The 16348-nt window shown below is 38.2% G+C and overlaps 1 protein-coding gene across 7 annotated transcripts in view; it reads right to left on the reverse strand.

The window, feature by feature from the left end:
• The window catches only part of ZEB2 (zinc finger E-box binding homeobox 2), a 129734-nt gene that overhangs the window by 2520 nt on the left and 110866 nt on the right, over positions 1–16348 (reverse strand). For all 7 annotated transcript variants that reach the window (XM_058664463.1, XM_058664460.1, XM_058664462.1 and 4 more), the window contains exons 5-9: positions 13557–13745; positions 12634–12848; positions 9892–10000; positions 7014–8983; positions 5489–5669 (exon numbers count right to left, since the gene is read on the reverse strand). In XM_058664463.1, coding sequence (XP_058520446.1) covers positions 5489–5669; positions 7014–8983; positions 9892–10000; positions 12634–12848; positions 13557–13745 — 2664 coding nt within the window. The remainder of the gene's footprint in view (positions 1–5488; positions 5670–7013; positions 8984–9891; positions 10001–12633; positions 12849–13556; positions 13746–16348) is intronic.

The following is a 16348-nucleotide window of genomic DNA, read 5'->3' on the forward strand; positions in this document are numbered from 1 at the left end:
TGGCATTGATATCCTCTGCTTTTGGCTCTGCAAATAGGCTCGAGGTCTTAAGCAGGAGCAAACCTCCAAGTGAAGAAGCAGCAGAAGTAGAGGAAAGAGGATGTAAGACATGGCTTATCAGTCAAATGATTCTAAGAATAAGAACATCTGAAAACGTGAAACACAAATTAGGAAGATGTATGTCGTGGAGGCTGAACTAACTCCAAACAGTGCTTTGCCCCTAAAGTTTTCCATGTGATGTCAGCCACTTGTTGAGTGTTAAAAAATACTCTTCAGCTAGAGAACGTTGTATTTCCTTTGGCATTCCAGGCAGTTTCTAACCAGTGTTTGGAACTTGAAACCAGTGCCAAGCCTAAACACATCTGGTTGATTCCAGGCCACAAATAGCACTGGAATGCCTTCAACACCTTCCATAGCTGCCATACTTGAAAGTTTATGTCCAAAATAGAACTGACAAAGAAAAACTTATCAGTGGGATGCTCCGGAGTTAAACTCAGAAATGAGTTCTGTTGAGTACCATGGATCACAGAAACATACATGAAGCCACGTGCTTCTGTGTGCTAACACAAACTGGCACTGTGGAAAACTCAACTGAAAACCAGAATTAGTAGAAGCAAGCCTATTCTCATTCACTATGTGTTGTTATAAGATTAGGAACCCATTCCACACACTTTAGCTACTCAGTTATATGGTGATGTATCTTCTCAATTAGTGACCAAATAGCTTTCAAAATGTTATGGAGTACCTCCAGGGCATGCCACTATTAAAAAACATGCTGCAGACTGTACTTGTTCTCTCATTAATGGTCTTTGATTGGGATGCTATTTAGTGAGGACAGATGTGGAAAGGCAAAGTATTAGAATAGGAACAGGTTATTTACCTGGAAGACATGGAGTCAAAGAGATATGTAGTGGTGACTACATTTGACTGGAAACAAATTCCAGTCTACTTTCTTCAAAGCACTTGAAGAAAACAAGTATAATTCAAACCACACCAGAACCACTCCTTAAGTTTTGGGAACGATGTTCTGTGTGAAGTAAACAGAGTAACAGAATTCCAATGGAATGCCAAGAGTCTGGAAAGACAGCATGCTATTCCATCTGAAAAAGACCACCCCAGTGAGCGGCAGTTTAACAGAAAGTAGCAGTGTATCTGGGGGGCAGACAAAAAGGTGTTTCACCTCCAAGGAGACTTCTAGTCAAGATGTCACGGATTGAGTCTGTCCTGTGGTCAAGAAGCTTCCAGAAAAAGATACCTCCAGGAATGGGGAGAAATGTTTTTAGCAATAGCATTTTATCGACAGGGGCAAGATGGTGCCATGCTAAACAAGGAAGGTGGGTTCTAGAGTCCTTCTGTCTGGTTCAAATCACTCTTTTTTTTTTTTTTTCCTTAACTGCTTGTGAATTCTCAGGCATGTTAACCTCTCTGAAGGTCAGTCAGGGTCCTGGGAGGTAAAAGATCATTTGGGGATTTCCCATGCAGACTAAGTAAAAGCAGTAAAGGACACAATGAATGCAGTGTTTTGCGTCAGGATTTCACAGTAAGCTCTAAGTTGATGTTAGAGCATCTTAATATTACTATTTAATAATGTTCAATAATGTTTCAAGTTCTAGACAAGATGCATGATTGACTCAAGAGCAGAATACGGAGAAGTGAATCTGAAAACAGAGAGAAATTAGAGATAACAAGTTTTCTGGTGCTTTAGTTGCAAAGCTGTACGTGGGAGAAACTGTCACAAATCTCTTCTGGATGCCAATGTCCCATCAGTTCAGGGACCCCAAAAAGGTCATTCAGTTAGATGACTTCATTGAAAAAATGTGTGACTCATTTTAAATGAACATTACACTTAGTATGGCTCCCTCTTTTCCAGAGCAACACAGAGCAATGTCCTGAGAGACTGTGGGAATTCCAGGGCCTGTTAGAAATGTCTGGTGGATAGCTGGCTGCTAAACTATAGTCTGTCATGTCAATATTCCATGGTTATACACAATCAACAGAGACTGCATTTAGTAATTAACAATATGCTTACAGTAGAAATATACTAATTTCATATTATGAACTGATAATCTAAAAGGAGAAAATATTCAGCTATGATGTCATGCGAAGGAAAAATTTGGAGGCAAGGACAGTTGTGATGCGTACCTTGCATGAAATGCTCTAACATTCAGAAGTTTTTATACTTTTAACAAATTCTACTTAAAAAGATACTGACTTGGACACTCATCTCTTTTTTAACTTTTTTGATTGGTTTACCTGATTCAAATCAAGATGTTCTAGAATGAAATTTCCTCCTGAGCAAGATTCAGAAAATCTCCAAATACATATTGAGTGAGTCAACTTTTTTAGGGTAAATTCGCTTCTCTGATATCTAGGTCCATGATTCATATGATAGGAAGAATGATAACTGAATCTAGTAAGTACATTTGTGAGGTAAAAAAATTTATAACTGAAAAAATGGTAATTTGCTTAAAACGTAGACATTATCTACTCAAAAGCAGAAACATTTTTATTACTTTTCTAAATAAGGTAGCTTTAAAATTACCTGTCATAGTTTCTCAACAGAAAAAACAATCACATGTCAGATTTAAATCTTAGTGGAATAAAAATGAGTGTTTGACAATATCTAAGCATTTTGAGATTTTTAAAAACATTTTTTAGTTCTTGCTTGTGATGATTAACCCCACTGAAGTCAACATAAACACAGTTTCGTTCCACTGTGTCAGTCCCATGTCCCAAGAATAGCATTCAAGCACCAAGAAAAATTAACCATTGTGACTTTGGTATTTGCCTAGAAAATAAATTAAGACAGGTTGAGACAAAAAAAGTGGGATCCCAAGAATAAGTAAATCATAATTTTCTTCTTCAACAATTTTCTATGTTAAATTGTAAACAGATGTAACAAAACACTTTATCAATGATACATTTGTAATGAACACATAAAAACCAAATAATGACTTAATTTTATTTCCCAAATTTGGAATCAATCAACCCCAAGAGTTCTTTCTTATAATATTTCTTACATCTTCCATCTTAAATACTGTAAGACTTTTTTCTTATAATATTCATAGTAATGCATTCTCAAAATATTACTAGTGCTTAAGGAAAACAAATAAAAAGCTTGCAGGGCCCCATTGTGACAGGAAAATGGAATCCACTTCCACATTAATGACAGAAATATAAAACTCATGAAGAACTTCACTTGGATGGAACCTGCTATATGGACAGTAGTGATGTCACAAGATGTTTGGTCAAGAGACCAAAAAGTTAACACGCTGGGAAAGGCAAAAGAATAATACATCACCAGTTTAGAGAAATAATTGGATCGTCAGCTTTTTGTTCCAAAGCAAAGTTTCTAGGCAGCAGATCTCAGATTTGATAGGACTAGTCATTTTACTCTTACTTTTGAAAATAAAATTTACTTTTAAAAATGGAGTATATATATATATTTGTGTTCACCAACTTTTGGGTCTCTTACGTATATGCCTGTGGTATTTATGGACTATCTGATTTCTAAGAAATAAATGTACTGACTGGATGTCAATGTTTATGAAAGCCTTCACTAAAATAAAAGTTTCACACTCACCATGTAGTGAAAGATAGAGTTTGCATATGGTCATATAATAAAACCAATCAGAGAAGGAAAGATGCCTTCAGGGATGTGTCTATTGTAGCTGAATAATGAAATACAAAATATATTTGAGGTTGATTAAAATCCTACAGAAAATTTAGGTATGAAAATATCTTTATTCTGTCATTGCTATAACAGGATTTGGTACTACAAGGTAGTATCTATAATAAGCGAAGCAAATGTAAGAAATTTTGTCTTTGCAAACACTGAATTATATCACACAAGCATAAAAGCTGTTTGAATTTGCTATTCAAGTTGGATTGCCTTTTAAGTACCATTAATTGAACTTTAAAAATGATAATGAATATTTGTAATTTAAAAAAAAAGGAAACTGGGTGTTTGGAGGAAGAGTACTGTTATTTACCAACCTTGTCCTGTTTACAAACCCTCTCAACATTTCATGTTACTGAACTTGCTGTCCTGTCCCCCAATGCTTAGACTGATTGTGGTCCCTAGTGCTGCCAAAGAAGCTCCAAGGTGTGATGTGGAGAGTCAGTGCATTCCCAAGAGAGTCCCCATCACCAAAAATGGTGTCTTTTATGCAGGAAAAATAGAAAAGGCAGAACCAACATTCTCTTTTCTTATCTTCTTTCTTCGCCTCTTGCCTCATCAATGCTTTTCCCTGGAAAGCATTCATGTTTCTTTCTTTCTCCATATTACAATATCTGCTATAAAGTCTCTGGTTTAAAATGGGTTCTTTTCTTTGATTTTTTCCTTGCTGGTATTTTGATTGAGATCCTACTGTCTGTTTTCCCATCAAAGGCCGGTAGGCCAGGACACAGTTCTAGCAGATAAAAGCCAGAGATGGGTAAGGGACAGCGATGCAATTGAGTTACTTTGCTGTGCAGGACCGAAGAAGGAGGGAGAGAAAGAACAGAGCTGCAGCAGGACTATCTTCTTGAGGGTTAAAGGCAATATTGTTTAACATGATACTTCGTCTTTATTTAGAAAAATGGGAAGTGGCATTCAGCCTAGTGGGGAGGGTGCTGATGCTACACATTGTATTGCCTGGCTTCAAACACTGGCTCCAGCTCCTGACTCCAGCTTTCTGCTTATGCACACCCTGGGAGGCAGCAGTAATAGTTCACTGTCCACATGGGACATCAGAATTGAGTTCCTGACTCCTATCTTTAGACCAGGCCCTTCCTCAGCCACTGTAGCCATTAGAAGAACGAAGCAATAGGTAGGAGCACTCTCCTTTTCTCTTTAAGAAAAACTAATAAAAAATGATTCGCTCCTCCATTGATGTAAGAGTCACGTTGCTGCCTTGCAATTGTTCCTAATTAGTAATGCATGAATTGGAAATAAATTTGTTAAATTTAGAAGGTTTGTTTTAGTTTTTCAAATATAGGAAGCTTCAGTAGCTTATCTGATCTCTCAGTTTTTAAAACAATACTGTAACTTTTAATTGATTCAAAAGGTGAGAAATTTATTGAAAAACAAACAAAATCAATCCAAATCAGGGCTTACTTGAAACTAATTCATCATTGACTGAACTCACTATTAGGCTTTTAGGTATTCGGGTACCTCATAGCTCAAAAATTTGATGATACTTTCAGTAACTAGCTTGTGTGATGTCATTTCATTGCCCTGGTCATTTAAACATTCTCTTGATAGGATCTGCAAATTTTGCTCACAGACTGACTCGAAAGATATGAAGACAAGTACACTCATAAACACACGAATGATCCAATAAACAGGCAACAAAAAGTCCTACTGAGCTAGGCACAAGCATTATTTCTTCCTTGTTGAAGGTATCAGCATATGCTGCATCTTATGTTGCACAAGTGTACTCATTAAATATTATGAAATGTACAGCAGGCCGGGAAGCTCTAACTAGCTAGTCAAAGTCACTCATACCTGTGTGTTCGTATTTATGTCGCAGAAGGGAACTGCTTTTCTGGAATGTCTTGTCACATAAGTCACATGCGTACATGCCACTCTCTGTCTTCTTGATCTTCTTTCGAGACAGACAGGAGTCGGAGTCTGTCATGTCATCTAGGCCTGACATGTAGTCTTGTGCTCCATCAAGCAATTCTCCCTGTGACATAATCACATAGTTCAACACAGTCTTTTCTCTTTGTGTTTACACCAAACAACTTTGCATAGGCTGACATCTGAAGCACCTCAGAAGTGCTTGGTATTAATCAAGCTAATGTTAAGATATTTTATTCTCCACGAACAATATATGAGATCTGACATTTCAACAAAAATATAAACCTTCTTCCCCTGAATGTGAAGCCTGTTGTTTTTCTAGGACAGAGAATGGTCAATTCTTCATTGAGAAATATATAAATGTATTTCTAAAGATCCATCATTTTCTTTGTACCAGGAAAGATGTCTGAGTAAAAATTAAACTTCAGAATTTGTGTATTTTCAGTGTGCTTAACTTTAGAAATGATTGGTAGCTGTAGAAACCCCCATTTTAATTGAATTTTATATTTAGGTACAAAATGTTATTATTATGCAATCTATTTAAATGTATGTCTACAACTAAAAGCCTCAAGCAATATTTTTATATTTAATTTTCTAATTTGAAATAGGGAATATTAATAACACTTTTTATCAATGTTCTATCTATGTTAAAACAGCCTTCAGCATTGAGCAATAATGAATGTGGATCAGTAAATTATTAAATTTCTTGATATTTATTTTGTCTTGATCCTACGGAGTACAAACTTGCATGATAACATATATTTCCATTTGCTAGTCCACAGTTCAGTTTTCTTAGACTACGTTTGCACTAATTAATATTAGAACAGATTAAACAGGCTTAAAAACATTTACAAAGAGAGCAGACACACTGCAAATTGGAACACCAGAACAGCTGTGACAGGGGTGTACTATCACTCACACTCCTATTTTGCAAACAGGGCTTGTACTGCATAACATTAAAACACCTATGCTTTTCTATTGAAAACTACAGATTATTTGCTAGCTTGAAGATGAGGTAAGCAGCTATGGCATGTACAAAATGTGTTTTAACATATTTTTCAAAATTGACTATTGGTAGAAAACAAAGTCCACATCAAATTTACATATGTATCCTCCTAGATTAGGAACATCTTTAAAAGCATGTGACTGTTACAAAGTACAAATGGCAGCACCCCTGTTAAGTCCTACCAAATATTGTTAGCAATGTGGATGAATCAATCTGAATAAAACCCACCAATAGGTATTAACTTCTTTATCTTTTTTTCTCAAGGCATATATGTTTGTAGAATACAGTGTTCATCTATTCACTTTTCTTGACCACTCAGTTTTAGGTTCACGTTAAACTTTCAGCTCTGCTGATTTTTTCCTCAAAAGATTTTTCCCCCTATATGCGTGCAAACCATGAAATTTTCATCTCCTTTCTTCAGAGCACAAAGACATGTCTCATTACCTGAAATCCTTGTTTGCGCTGGTACTTCCTCCTCTGCTGCATATCAGCAAAGGTAGCTGCTCCAGTTGGGTAGGTATAGGCCATGTGTGGTAGGAAGCTCATCTGATCCAGTCCCGGGTATGGTCGGAGCCCAGGGATACTGGTTTGGACTGGTGGCATGAAAGTGGCAGGGGGAAATGCGCTTTGTGGTGGAAGAGCTGTGTACAAAGGTTTGGCACTGAAGGGATTCATGCCAAACACTGGGTTAGTGCTTTTGTTGTCCAGATTATTTGAATTTGAAAACTCTTTCTTGATAAAAGTCAAGTTCAGAGGCTCATCTGAGTTTTCAGATGATGAAGAAACACTGTTATGGTCTAAACTTATGCTACTAGCTTTTGTTTTGTTCTTTGTGGCTATAATACTTTTGGGTTCTTTCATTTGTTTTGGTAATGACAAGTCCAAAGGCTCAGCCTGGAGCTCCTCAGAAGAGAAGCTGTTTGGAGTGTATGAACTACTGTGGGAGTTTTTAGAAGATGTGGAGGAAAGATTTAAGGGAGAAGGAGTATTACTCCTTGAGTGGTCCAATTTTTCAACTGGTTTAATATTGGTAAAATGGGAAGGTTTAGTTAGCCTGAGAGGAGGATCACAATTCGTCACACTGTTGTGGAGTTCTGCTATAGATGGCGATGTTATGGAGTCCATAGGTTTAATGGGAGAGCGGGGCAGTAAAGAGTCTTTTGTGGGAGGGTTACTGTTGGGAGCTAACGGCTTGGAGTTCCTCTCCAGTGATGGGGATCTGGAATTTGAATACTGGTAGACTTTTCGTTGCTCAAACCATTCCTTCACAAATTCCTGAGGAAGGCCCACAGCGATGGAGATTTTGAGCAGTTCATCAGAGTTGGGCTCCATGTTCATAGCATAGTATGCTTTGAGTACAGACATGTGGTCCTTGTATGGGTTGATGGGGCTTGTCAGTCCTTTCTCAGAAAGTACCGATGACAAGAGGAGGGCTTTATTATCAACAAAAACTCCCGCCTTGTTGGGAACTATGTTTTCATGAGGTTGCAAGACTGCTTTGATCTCTTCATTCATCTTACAAAGGTAACGTTCATGCTGATGCAAAGGAATGGGGCCAGGAAAACTCTCTTTACAGAACTGGCAGGAAAATGGAGTGGATATGCTATGGTTTTCAATCATTTTATCATCGGTGACTAGATCTATTAAGGTACGCAGCTTCTCTTTTTTTATATTACTGATCTGTCTCCTTGAGTCAGTAGTCAAGCTCTGGAGGCAAGCTTTGGCTTCATTGACTTTTTCTAACGTATAGTCAATTATACTTTTAGTGGCACCGTTATGACTCACTACTGGAAGACCAACAGCTGGAATATTAGGAGAAGTCACTCCTTGTTCCTCAGGTTGAGAGCATGGATCCTTCATGTGATAACCTTTCAACTTTGAAATTTCTTCAGCCTTGCAGTCCATTTTTTGCCGGGAAACCGTATTGTCCACAATCTGTAGAACCTTTTGTACCTCGCTTAGATTACTATTCATTGTGGGAAATCCAAGTAAAGGGGCTTCCATCCCTACGCCTAAGTGTTGCATTGGACTCTGAGCAGAAGGATGAACGCCTAATGGGCTGGTGGCTCCAAGTCCACCATTCATAAAGGGACTAGTGCCACTAAACCCGTGTGTGGCCATTAGAACTTTATAGTCATTGAAGTCTAGTGGTTCTGTTTTAATTTTAAGTAAGCCTGTTTGCTCAGACATACTAAGTGGTTTTCCATTTTCCAGCTTGTTTCTTAACTGAGTGATGGCTGAATTGGTAGGAGAGGAAGAAACAGAATTAGGGGAAGAACCCGTCTTGATATTGTTTCTCATGCGGCCATTTACCGAGATTAAGCCAATGCACTTCTTGCTGCTGATGTGCGAACTGTAGGAACCCGAATGGGAGAAACGTTTCTTGCAGTTCGGGCACTCATAGGGTTTTTCACCTAAAATGACAATTGAAATGAATACGTTAGACTTTCAATTAAGTAACAACTGCAGATGTCTACCAAGATAAGATTCTGTGAAGTCAAGTGAAAGGAGCACAGGGGGATACCTTGGCATTCTGGGTGCTTAGGTTAGAATTATGTGACTGTAACAGTTTCTGGGCTTTATCTACCCTGGGAGGACATAATTCAGGATGTTAGCAGTGGAAGGTGAGGGCTATCTAAGACTTTTCCAGTTAAGATCCCAAATCTTATCTTGTCATCGGCAGCCCCCTATTTAAGCAGAGTGTCAGATTAATGTGTGGTCAATAACACAATAAAGATGTCACAGTATTTAAAGGGAAACACAGCCATGACTTTAATCAACTCTGTGGACATTCCATTGATTTGACCAATCCAACCAGTCCTTTGAATAGCATCCAATTTGATAATAAAATCTTGGCAGAGCTATCAGACTAGTTATAAAGAAGAAATCTCAGCGGAAGGATATTGGTCTGTGATACAGAGCTCCCAGGAATCAAGTAACATTTATCCTGTGTGAGCTCTTATCAGATATTCTTCAACCTTTTCTTTCAGGGATGGGGATCAAAAATGAAAATAATTCAGAATTTGCCAACTATGTTCCTTCAGGTCAAAATTACTTAATCTGGAGAAAGGATTTCTAAAGGACACAAAGGAGACTCTAGATTCCACAATAAGGATTTATCACATTTAAGAAGCAAAGTCTTTTTTAGAGGCCAAGCTTCTTGGTGGTGCTGAAAGTCTCATGGAGAGCCATGCAGCACACCTGGTTTACAAAATCATGGAGCCGGTCTAAAATCTACGAAGCTGTGCAGATTTTAAACAGTCTGCAAAACTCATGCAATCAACAAAATGTCAATGTGAACGGCAGCACCTCTGCTACTCACCACTGTGAATTCGCAGGTGCTCCTTCAGATGGTGTTTATATTTGAAGGCCTTGCCGCACTCTGTGCATTTGAACTTGCGATTACCTGCTCCTTGGGTTAGCATTTGGTGCTGTAAGAGGAGAAAGACTGACATCATTTTTTGTGTAGGAGGAACAAGGAAAATTCATTACAAGTATTTTTAAATGACCTCTATGTTTCAGGCCAAAAGGTTTGCGTGTGCTTATTTATCCACCCAATCTTTCAGAGTTGCAATAAAAGTGATAATGTTGGTAATAAAATTGGAATGAATTAAAAAAAAAGTGCTTTCACATGTGCACCCAATGCTTGCTTTAAAATTATTTCTGTAGTCTCTTTTCCAAAATGTGCTTTTTTTAAAGCCTTTGGAGATGAGAAAGTATAATTGTAAAGATGTTTGTGTCTCTTTGTGCTTACTGCAAATTCTGAAGACTGAAGATTCCCTGTGGGAATGCAACTATTTTTTTTTCAAGGAAAAAATAAACATTTTCCTGAAAATTCAGAACAGTTTTTTTTTAAGCCCACACACTTATAAAATACATTACCAAATTTTCTATATCAGGGTAAAAATGTACCTCAACCTAAAATAATCTGAATTTTTAAGAAGGGCAAAAAAAAAATCCCCCCAAATTAAAAACACGCAAAACACCCTTGACTATAAATATTTCATTACACACAAAGCATGCTTAAATATCCCATTCACTTCACTAGCAGCAAATTTAAATTCCTTTTTTCCTGAGCTGCTCTGCCTATCGGATTTGATTCATTATCAAGTGTAAGAAACAACATCTTGGGTAATAGCTGCTTGAACAGTTTTATCACAGGCCAGTAAGAAAGACCTCAACGACTTCGCCTGTTCCTTTTTAGTAATGTGGCAGGGAGTAGGGACAGAAAAGAAAAAAAAAAGTTTGCTGAAAAGACAAGTTAAAAGCGGCAAAGATATAATCAAACACAGCTGACCTTTTTGAACAAGAGGGAAAAAAAAGGTGGTGTGACTTAGAATTCAGAAAAAAAAAATACAGTCATCCACTCTGGATACTCAAGGTAGGAGGTCAGCCTCTTTCAAGCAGCAATGACACAAAAGCCTTTTGCAAAAAAGACAGCACAGAAACGGTATGACAACTGCTAGGGTGTGCTGAATCTTCCCACATTCCTAGTGAGACAGATGGTGTTACATGGGACACAGGGAGGTTTGTTCAAACAGCAGCAACCTTCAAAGATCAAGCGGAGCCCAGCCTGCCGAGCGCCATTGAGGGACCAGCGCTCATATGTTGCTGAGTTGCATAAACAAACAGCAACAGCTGCTTTGTCCCCCCCACGGCCCTCAGAGGACTACTATAAACTTTAGTTGTGCCACTGTTAATATGATACAATCATTTTAATTTACTAATTGCAAATGCCATGAGCAAATGAGGGGACTTTTCAACACCAAAGCTACCATTCATAATGCGCCAACGCAATCACACTTCTGCATGTGAAATGTAAAGCAGTTATGCTAGATAAATATCTAGATACTTTTTTTTTTCCTAGAGATTTTGTGCATACAAGCAAGGGGCGATAAACTGTTACATAAGCGAAACTATGCAAGTGTATTTTTACAGCAATCTGCGAAACATTCAGGTGACAAGCCCCATCAAAACTAAATGGAGTGATTCATAGGAATTGTTTTCTCAAAACAGTGAAATTCCATAACGTAGTAGCCTCAGCACTGCTTGATAGTGTTTGCTTATTTTTATTTTTCCCATTTAAAAAGAGTAAGGTGCACAAGAAAAAAATTATATAGAATATTGTGTGTAATACTCTTTGTAATATATATAGCAATACATTGCAACACATATAGCAATATGTGTATAATATACATAGTAATTCCAGACTTGTTGGGCTTGATACTGTGACTTGAGACACACCATTTTTGCTACCCCAGACACAGCATAGTATCAATTTGCAAAGTCAGTTCTCCCAGGAGAACAGCAGGAGCAGTTTTGCTGCAGCATTTAAGAAATCCTGTGACCAGCCTGTTCAACCATTTTAGGGCTTTGGAGACCTAGGCTTACCTGTTCAAGACAGAGCCTAGCAGTAAGCACAAGTGAATCAAAAGAGGCGCAGAGATTTTTAACTTTTATCTGCAAATGTGCATATCAAGAAGGGATCATTGTTAATGTACAGCCAACACTTTCGGATTAATCCAATTTATTATATGTATGCATATATACTGTATGCCTTTTTGCTTTTCCTAAAAACACTTAATTTTATTTCATAGACCAGTAGCAGCTTGTAAAAAATACTCTAAGTAATTGAAGGTGTTACGTGACAAACGGAAGAAATACACACTTCTTTCAACTTAGAGTCAAATATGAAAAAAATTCTAAGTAAAATTAGGTGAAAAATGGAATTAAAATTGCTGAGATGTTTAATAATGTATAATTAAAATGCCACAATTTCAGTCACTTTTTGTGGAACATAAAAATGAAACTGAAGTCAAGTTAAAGTGCAAATAAAATTTCTAAATTAGAAATTAACACACTCATTCGATCGTGAACATAAGACTATTAAATCATATTAGAAGAGACCATCAAAAAATCATTTAGACCTCAATTAGAGCTATTACCATTAAAAGATCTGCATCTTCAAAATGCCATGAAAAATTAATAATGATTGCCAATCAAAGCAATATCGTTTCTCTAAGGGGTTATTATAGAAAGAAATCACTTAAAACCAACCCCCCACCTGATCTGTCCCTGGCTTGTGCGTCACCATATGCCGCTCGAGCTGGGTGCGGTAGGCAAACGTGTAGCTACAAAGAGGGCAGGAAAAGTTCTCTTCATTCTTCTCATGGCGGTACTTGATGTGCTCCTTCAGTGATGTCAAGCGCTTGTAGCCCCGGTCGCAGTAGGGGCAGGTCAGCAGTTGGGCAAAAGCATCTGGAGTTCCAGGTGGCAGGTCTGTAGCCGAGAGACGAGGGAGAGAGAAGCGGGCCAAAAGGTCAGTAAATCAATGGCAGCTAATGGGCTGGCTGCCCGGCCTGGTATGACAGGAATCACCACAATCCGCTCCACCGAAGCGCCATCATTGCAGCCAGCCCCTCGCACACCAGTCCCCACGCACACCCAGGACAGACTTGTCGGATTCAGCTCACACTGCGCTAGGAAATTAATTAATTACTAACTTGAGCTTTTGTGTGTGTGTGTGGGGTGGGGTGCGGTGGGGGGGGGGCGGAGAGGGAGGATTTAAACAGCTGATAAATTGGGGACATTCTCTTTAGGTGACTGACAGTTACTATGAACCCTGTAGCCGCACCCAGGAGTGGTCAGCAAAGGGAAAAAGGTGAGAGGGTCAGGGTGGCCAAACTTTATTCTTTTTTCAAAAGTAAAAAAATTTCAGAAAGATAGGAATACATTTAGATATTTTTATCTGCTAGAAATGGGCTCTAATTGTTCTTGTTCTTTATTGGATGTACAAATGACACAAATTTGCTGACAAAAAAAATTTCACAATACCCTAAAATTACAGTTCTAATCTTTGCTCATGAAATTCCATGCCTCTGCAGCTGTTCTCCAAATTTTAAGGTAAACACCCAGGCATGTAGTGCATTTGTAATTGTAACAGCTGCAGAGGTCAGTGCCGTGGCTAAAAATGAACCACAGTCTCACCATTTTCTTCTTGCCCATTGGCCTCTGGCGTGCCAAGGCGAGACAGCTCCTCGGGGGCTTCTGGGTAAATAATGGCTGTGTCACTGCGCTGAAGGTACTCCTCGATACTGACGGCATGGCCATCACGCTCTTCCAGTTTCCTTTTGGCAAAGAACTCCTCAAAGTCTGCTGTGCAGTTTGCATTCTTCACTGAAATCATAAAAGGAGAAGCAGTGTCTTTTCAGGGCTGTCCACATCACTGTTAGGAAGAAAGGCTGACCTGTGAGAGGACTGCAGACACCTGGGATTATTGGCCAGAGGTGCAAAATGTGAGCCAGTATCAACTGATGTTTATTCACAAAATACACGCTGGAAAGGAGAGTGCTTGGCTTTAGGTTAAATAGACCTTCTCTTTTTCTTTGTAGAACATCGGTCTGCTTGATTCACAAAGAATGAAATAAATCTACAACTGATCTTTGTGAAATATTTAAAAAAATAACATTCTAAGATCCATGAGTAATATTATAAGCTCAAAGCTGCCTTAGCTACCCTATAAAACTTCCTTTTCTCTTGCAAAAGATATATATTGATTGTTTCAATTGTCCAATAAGCATCCCTAATGACAGATTCATCTGGTTGTGAAATAAAAGCTTAAAACCCTTCACCTGAGAGTATCACAGATAACTGAGTTGACATAGTCCAAGACAAGAAAGCACAGATATTCCTGGAGAGAGAATAACGTCACTTTGTAAAAAAAATAAAAAAAGAACAGGGGAACATGGCAGTTTATTTTATCCCATAATTTCAATGTTTACCTCAGTATCATAAAACTGTGGAAAATAAAATTAAAGTCACAGCTGATAGAAATAAAATAAAAAGTAACAGAGGGAGTTGAGAAATTGGCCATAATGCTGTGTGATTTTGATATGATTTTAACTTTTGCAATTGTGACTCAATTCCCACACAATGAATAATAGTTGTAAACCAATTTTAGCAACTTGTGTCACAGGACTTGTAAATTTGAAATCTCTAGTTGTGTTTCTGAAATTAGTTGTGGCTTAAATATACTTAGCAAAATCTTCTATGCATGAAAAAGAGTTGGGAAAGCAGCTGTACATTATTCTCTCTCCCAGGTAGATGGGTTAAAGGCTTCGCTAGTATGGCTAATGCTGACATACTGCCATCATCACTTCAGGAGCAGTTAACCCTGGTTGTTCTAGGTTCTTCACCCCTACCCTCTTTGCCAGAAGTGACACTGTATATTTTCCATATTAATTGTGTTTGGCAAAGTTGTGGTAGAGTGAAGCTTTGGCAAATCAGTTAATGTTTGCTCCCTTTCACTGTGATGTATTTGTTGATCTTTAGATGAGAAGAATAGAAAGTGGAACCTTCCATTAATTCAGCAAGTATTTACTGAATGCCTGGTATGTGTGAGGCATCTTGTCTTGCTCTGGTAAGCAAAGAATAGATCTACTCTCATCTGTCAGGCAGCCTTGAGGAGCATTAATATAACTGATAGCACCTCAGAAATAAATACATCATTATGAACTTGAGTAAGTATTACAGAAGAAAGTTTTATAGTCGTGTCAAGAAGTTAACAGAAAGACACAGTGTGATCTAGGAAACATAAAGCTCCCTAACTTTATAAGCTGGGGAAGAAGACTGTATGCAAGGATGTAATGACTGGAAAGGGTATGACATAATTCAAGACCCGGAAGGAAAGCACTGGAACCCAGAGAGTGAGAGGTGAGCCCCAGGAAAGGCAGGCAGAAACACAACATGTAGTGGGCAGGGTAATGTCCCATGGAGGATTTAATTTGGGTTTTTATTCCAAGAGAAACAGGAAGTCATTGAAGGGTATTAACCAAGGAGTGTGGTTGGATGAAATTACGATGATTTGCATTTCTAATTGGCAGCACTGGCTATAGCGTATCAGGGATTAGAAGAAGAGAAGAGCAAATTCTGGGAAAGGCTCTACCAAGCAAAAGATATAGAGCAAGCAATGGTGACGAGATGACAAAGTAGCTGAATTGGAAAGATTCTTAAATATAATTCCTAAAAACTTGGGGAAAGACTGGGTTTGCTGAAATGCGAGATGCTAAGAAACCTCCCTCAGTTGGAGGATTTCCAGTCACCAAAGAAGGGAATACTAGAATTCTAAAAAGATTTGCAACTGTGGCCAAATGTGTGGTATACAACAAAAGGAAAATGGGGCAGTTATAATTGGTGAGCTATGTACCAACACTTCTGAATGCTAGGAACTTTCCTTTTGGCCAATCCAACTTCTGTTGAATTTAGCAAGAACAGCAGACAGATTCCTTCAGTATTAGGTTTAGAAGGTGCAACAGTGGAGTAAAACATTGTATATTAAAATGTTGCTTCGATATTTTCCTACTGGGGTTTAGCAGAACAGTAACATTAGTTAGGATCATTTTTGTCTGCTGTTCTATTGTAATGCCATGGATGCTTTCCAAAGGAGACTTATTGGCGGTGACTGTGATGACATCATTTAACCCGCATCACTGGGGCCCTTGGGGAGTATGTGAAAACTGCCAACTTGCACAAACCACTTGCTCATTGTATTGGCTCAAAATAACTTTAGATCTATCAAAACCACCTTTTATTTTTAATGACAACAAAAATAAAGGGGACCAAATGATGAATTGAAGATCAACTTTTTTTTAATAACTTGCTTGATTGTACCAGTAGCTGACTTCTTTGCCAGTACTATGACTGTCAAAAGTAGTGTAATAGCCCGTTTCTGAACTCATACCAAACTGAATGTGTAAGACAAAATTATTTTTTTGAGAACA

This window comes from Ochotona princeps, chromosome 5 (assembly GCF_030435755.1).
Source record: "Ochotona princeps isolate mOchPri1 chromosome 5, mOchPri1.hap1, whole genome shotgun sequence".
Taxonomy (NCBI): domain Eukaryota; kingdom Metazoa; phylum Chordata; class Mammalia; order Lagomorpha; family Ochotonidae; genus Ochotona; species Ochotona princeps.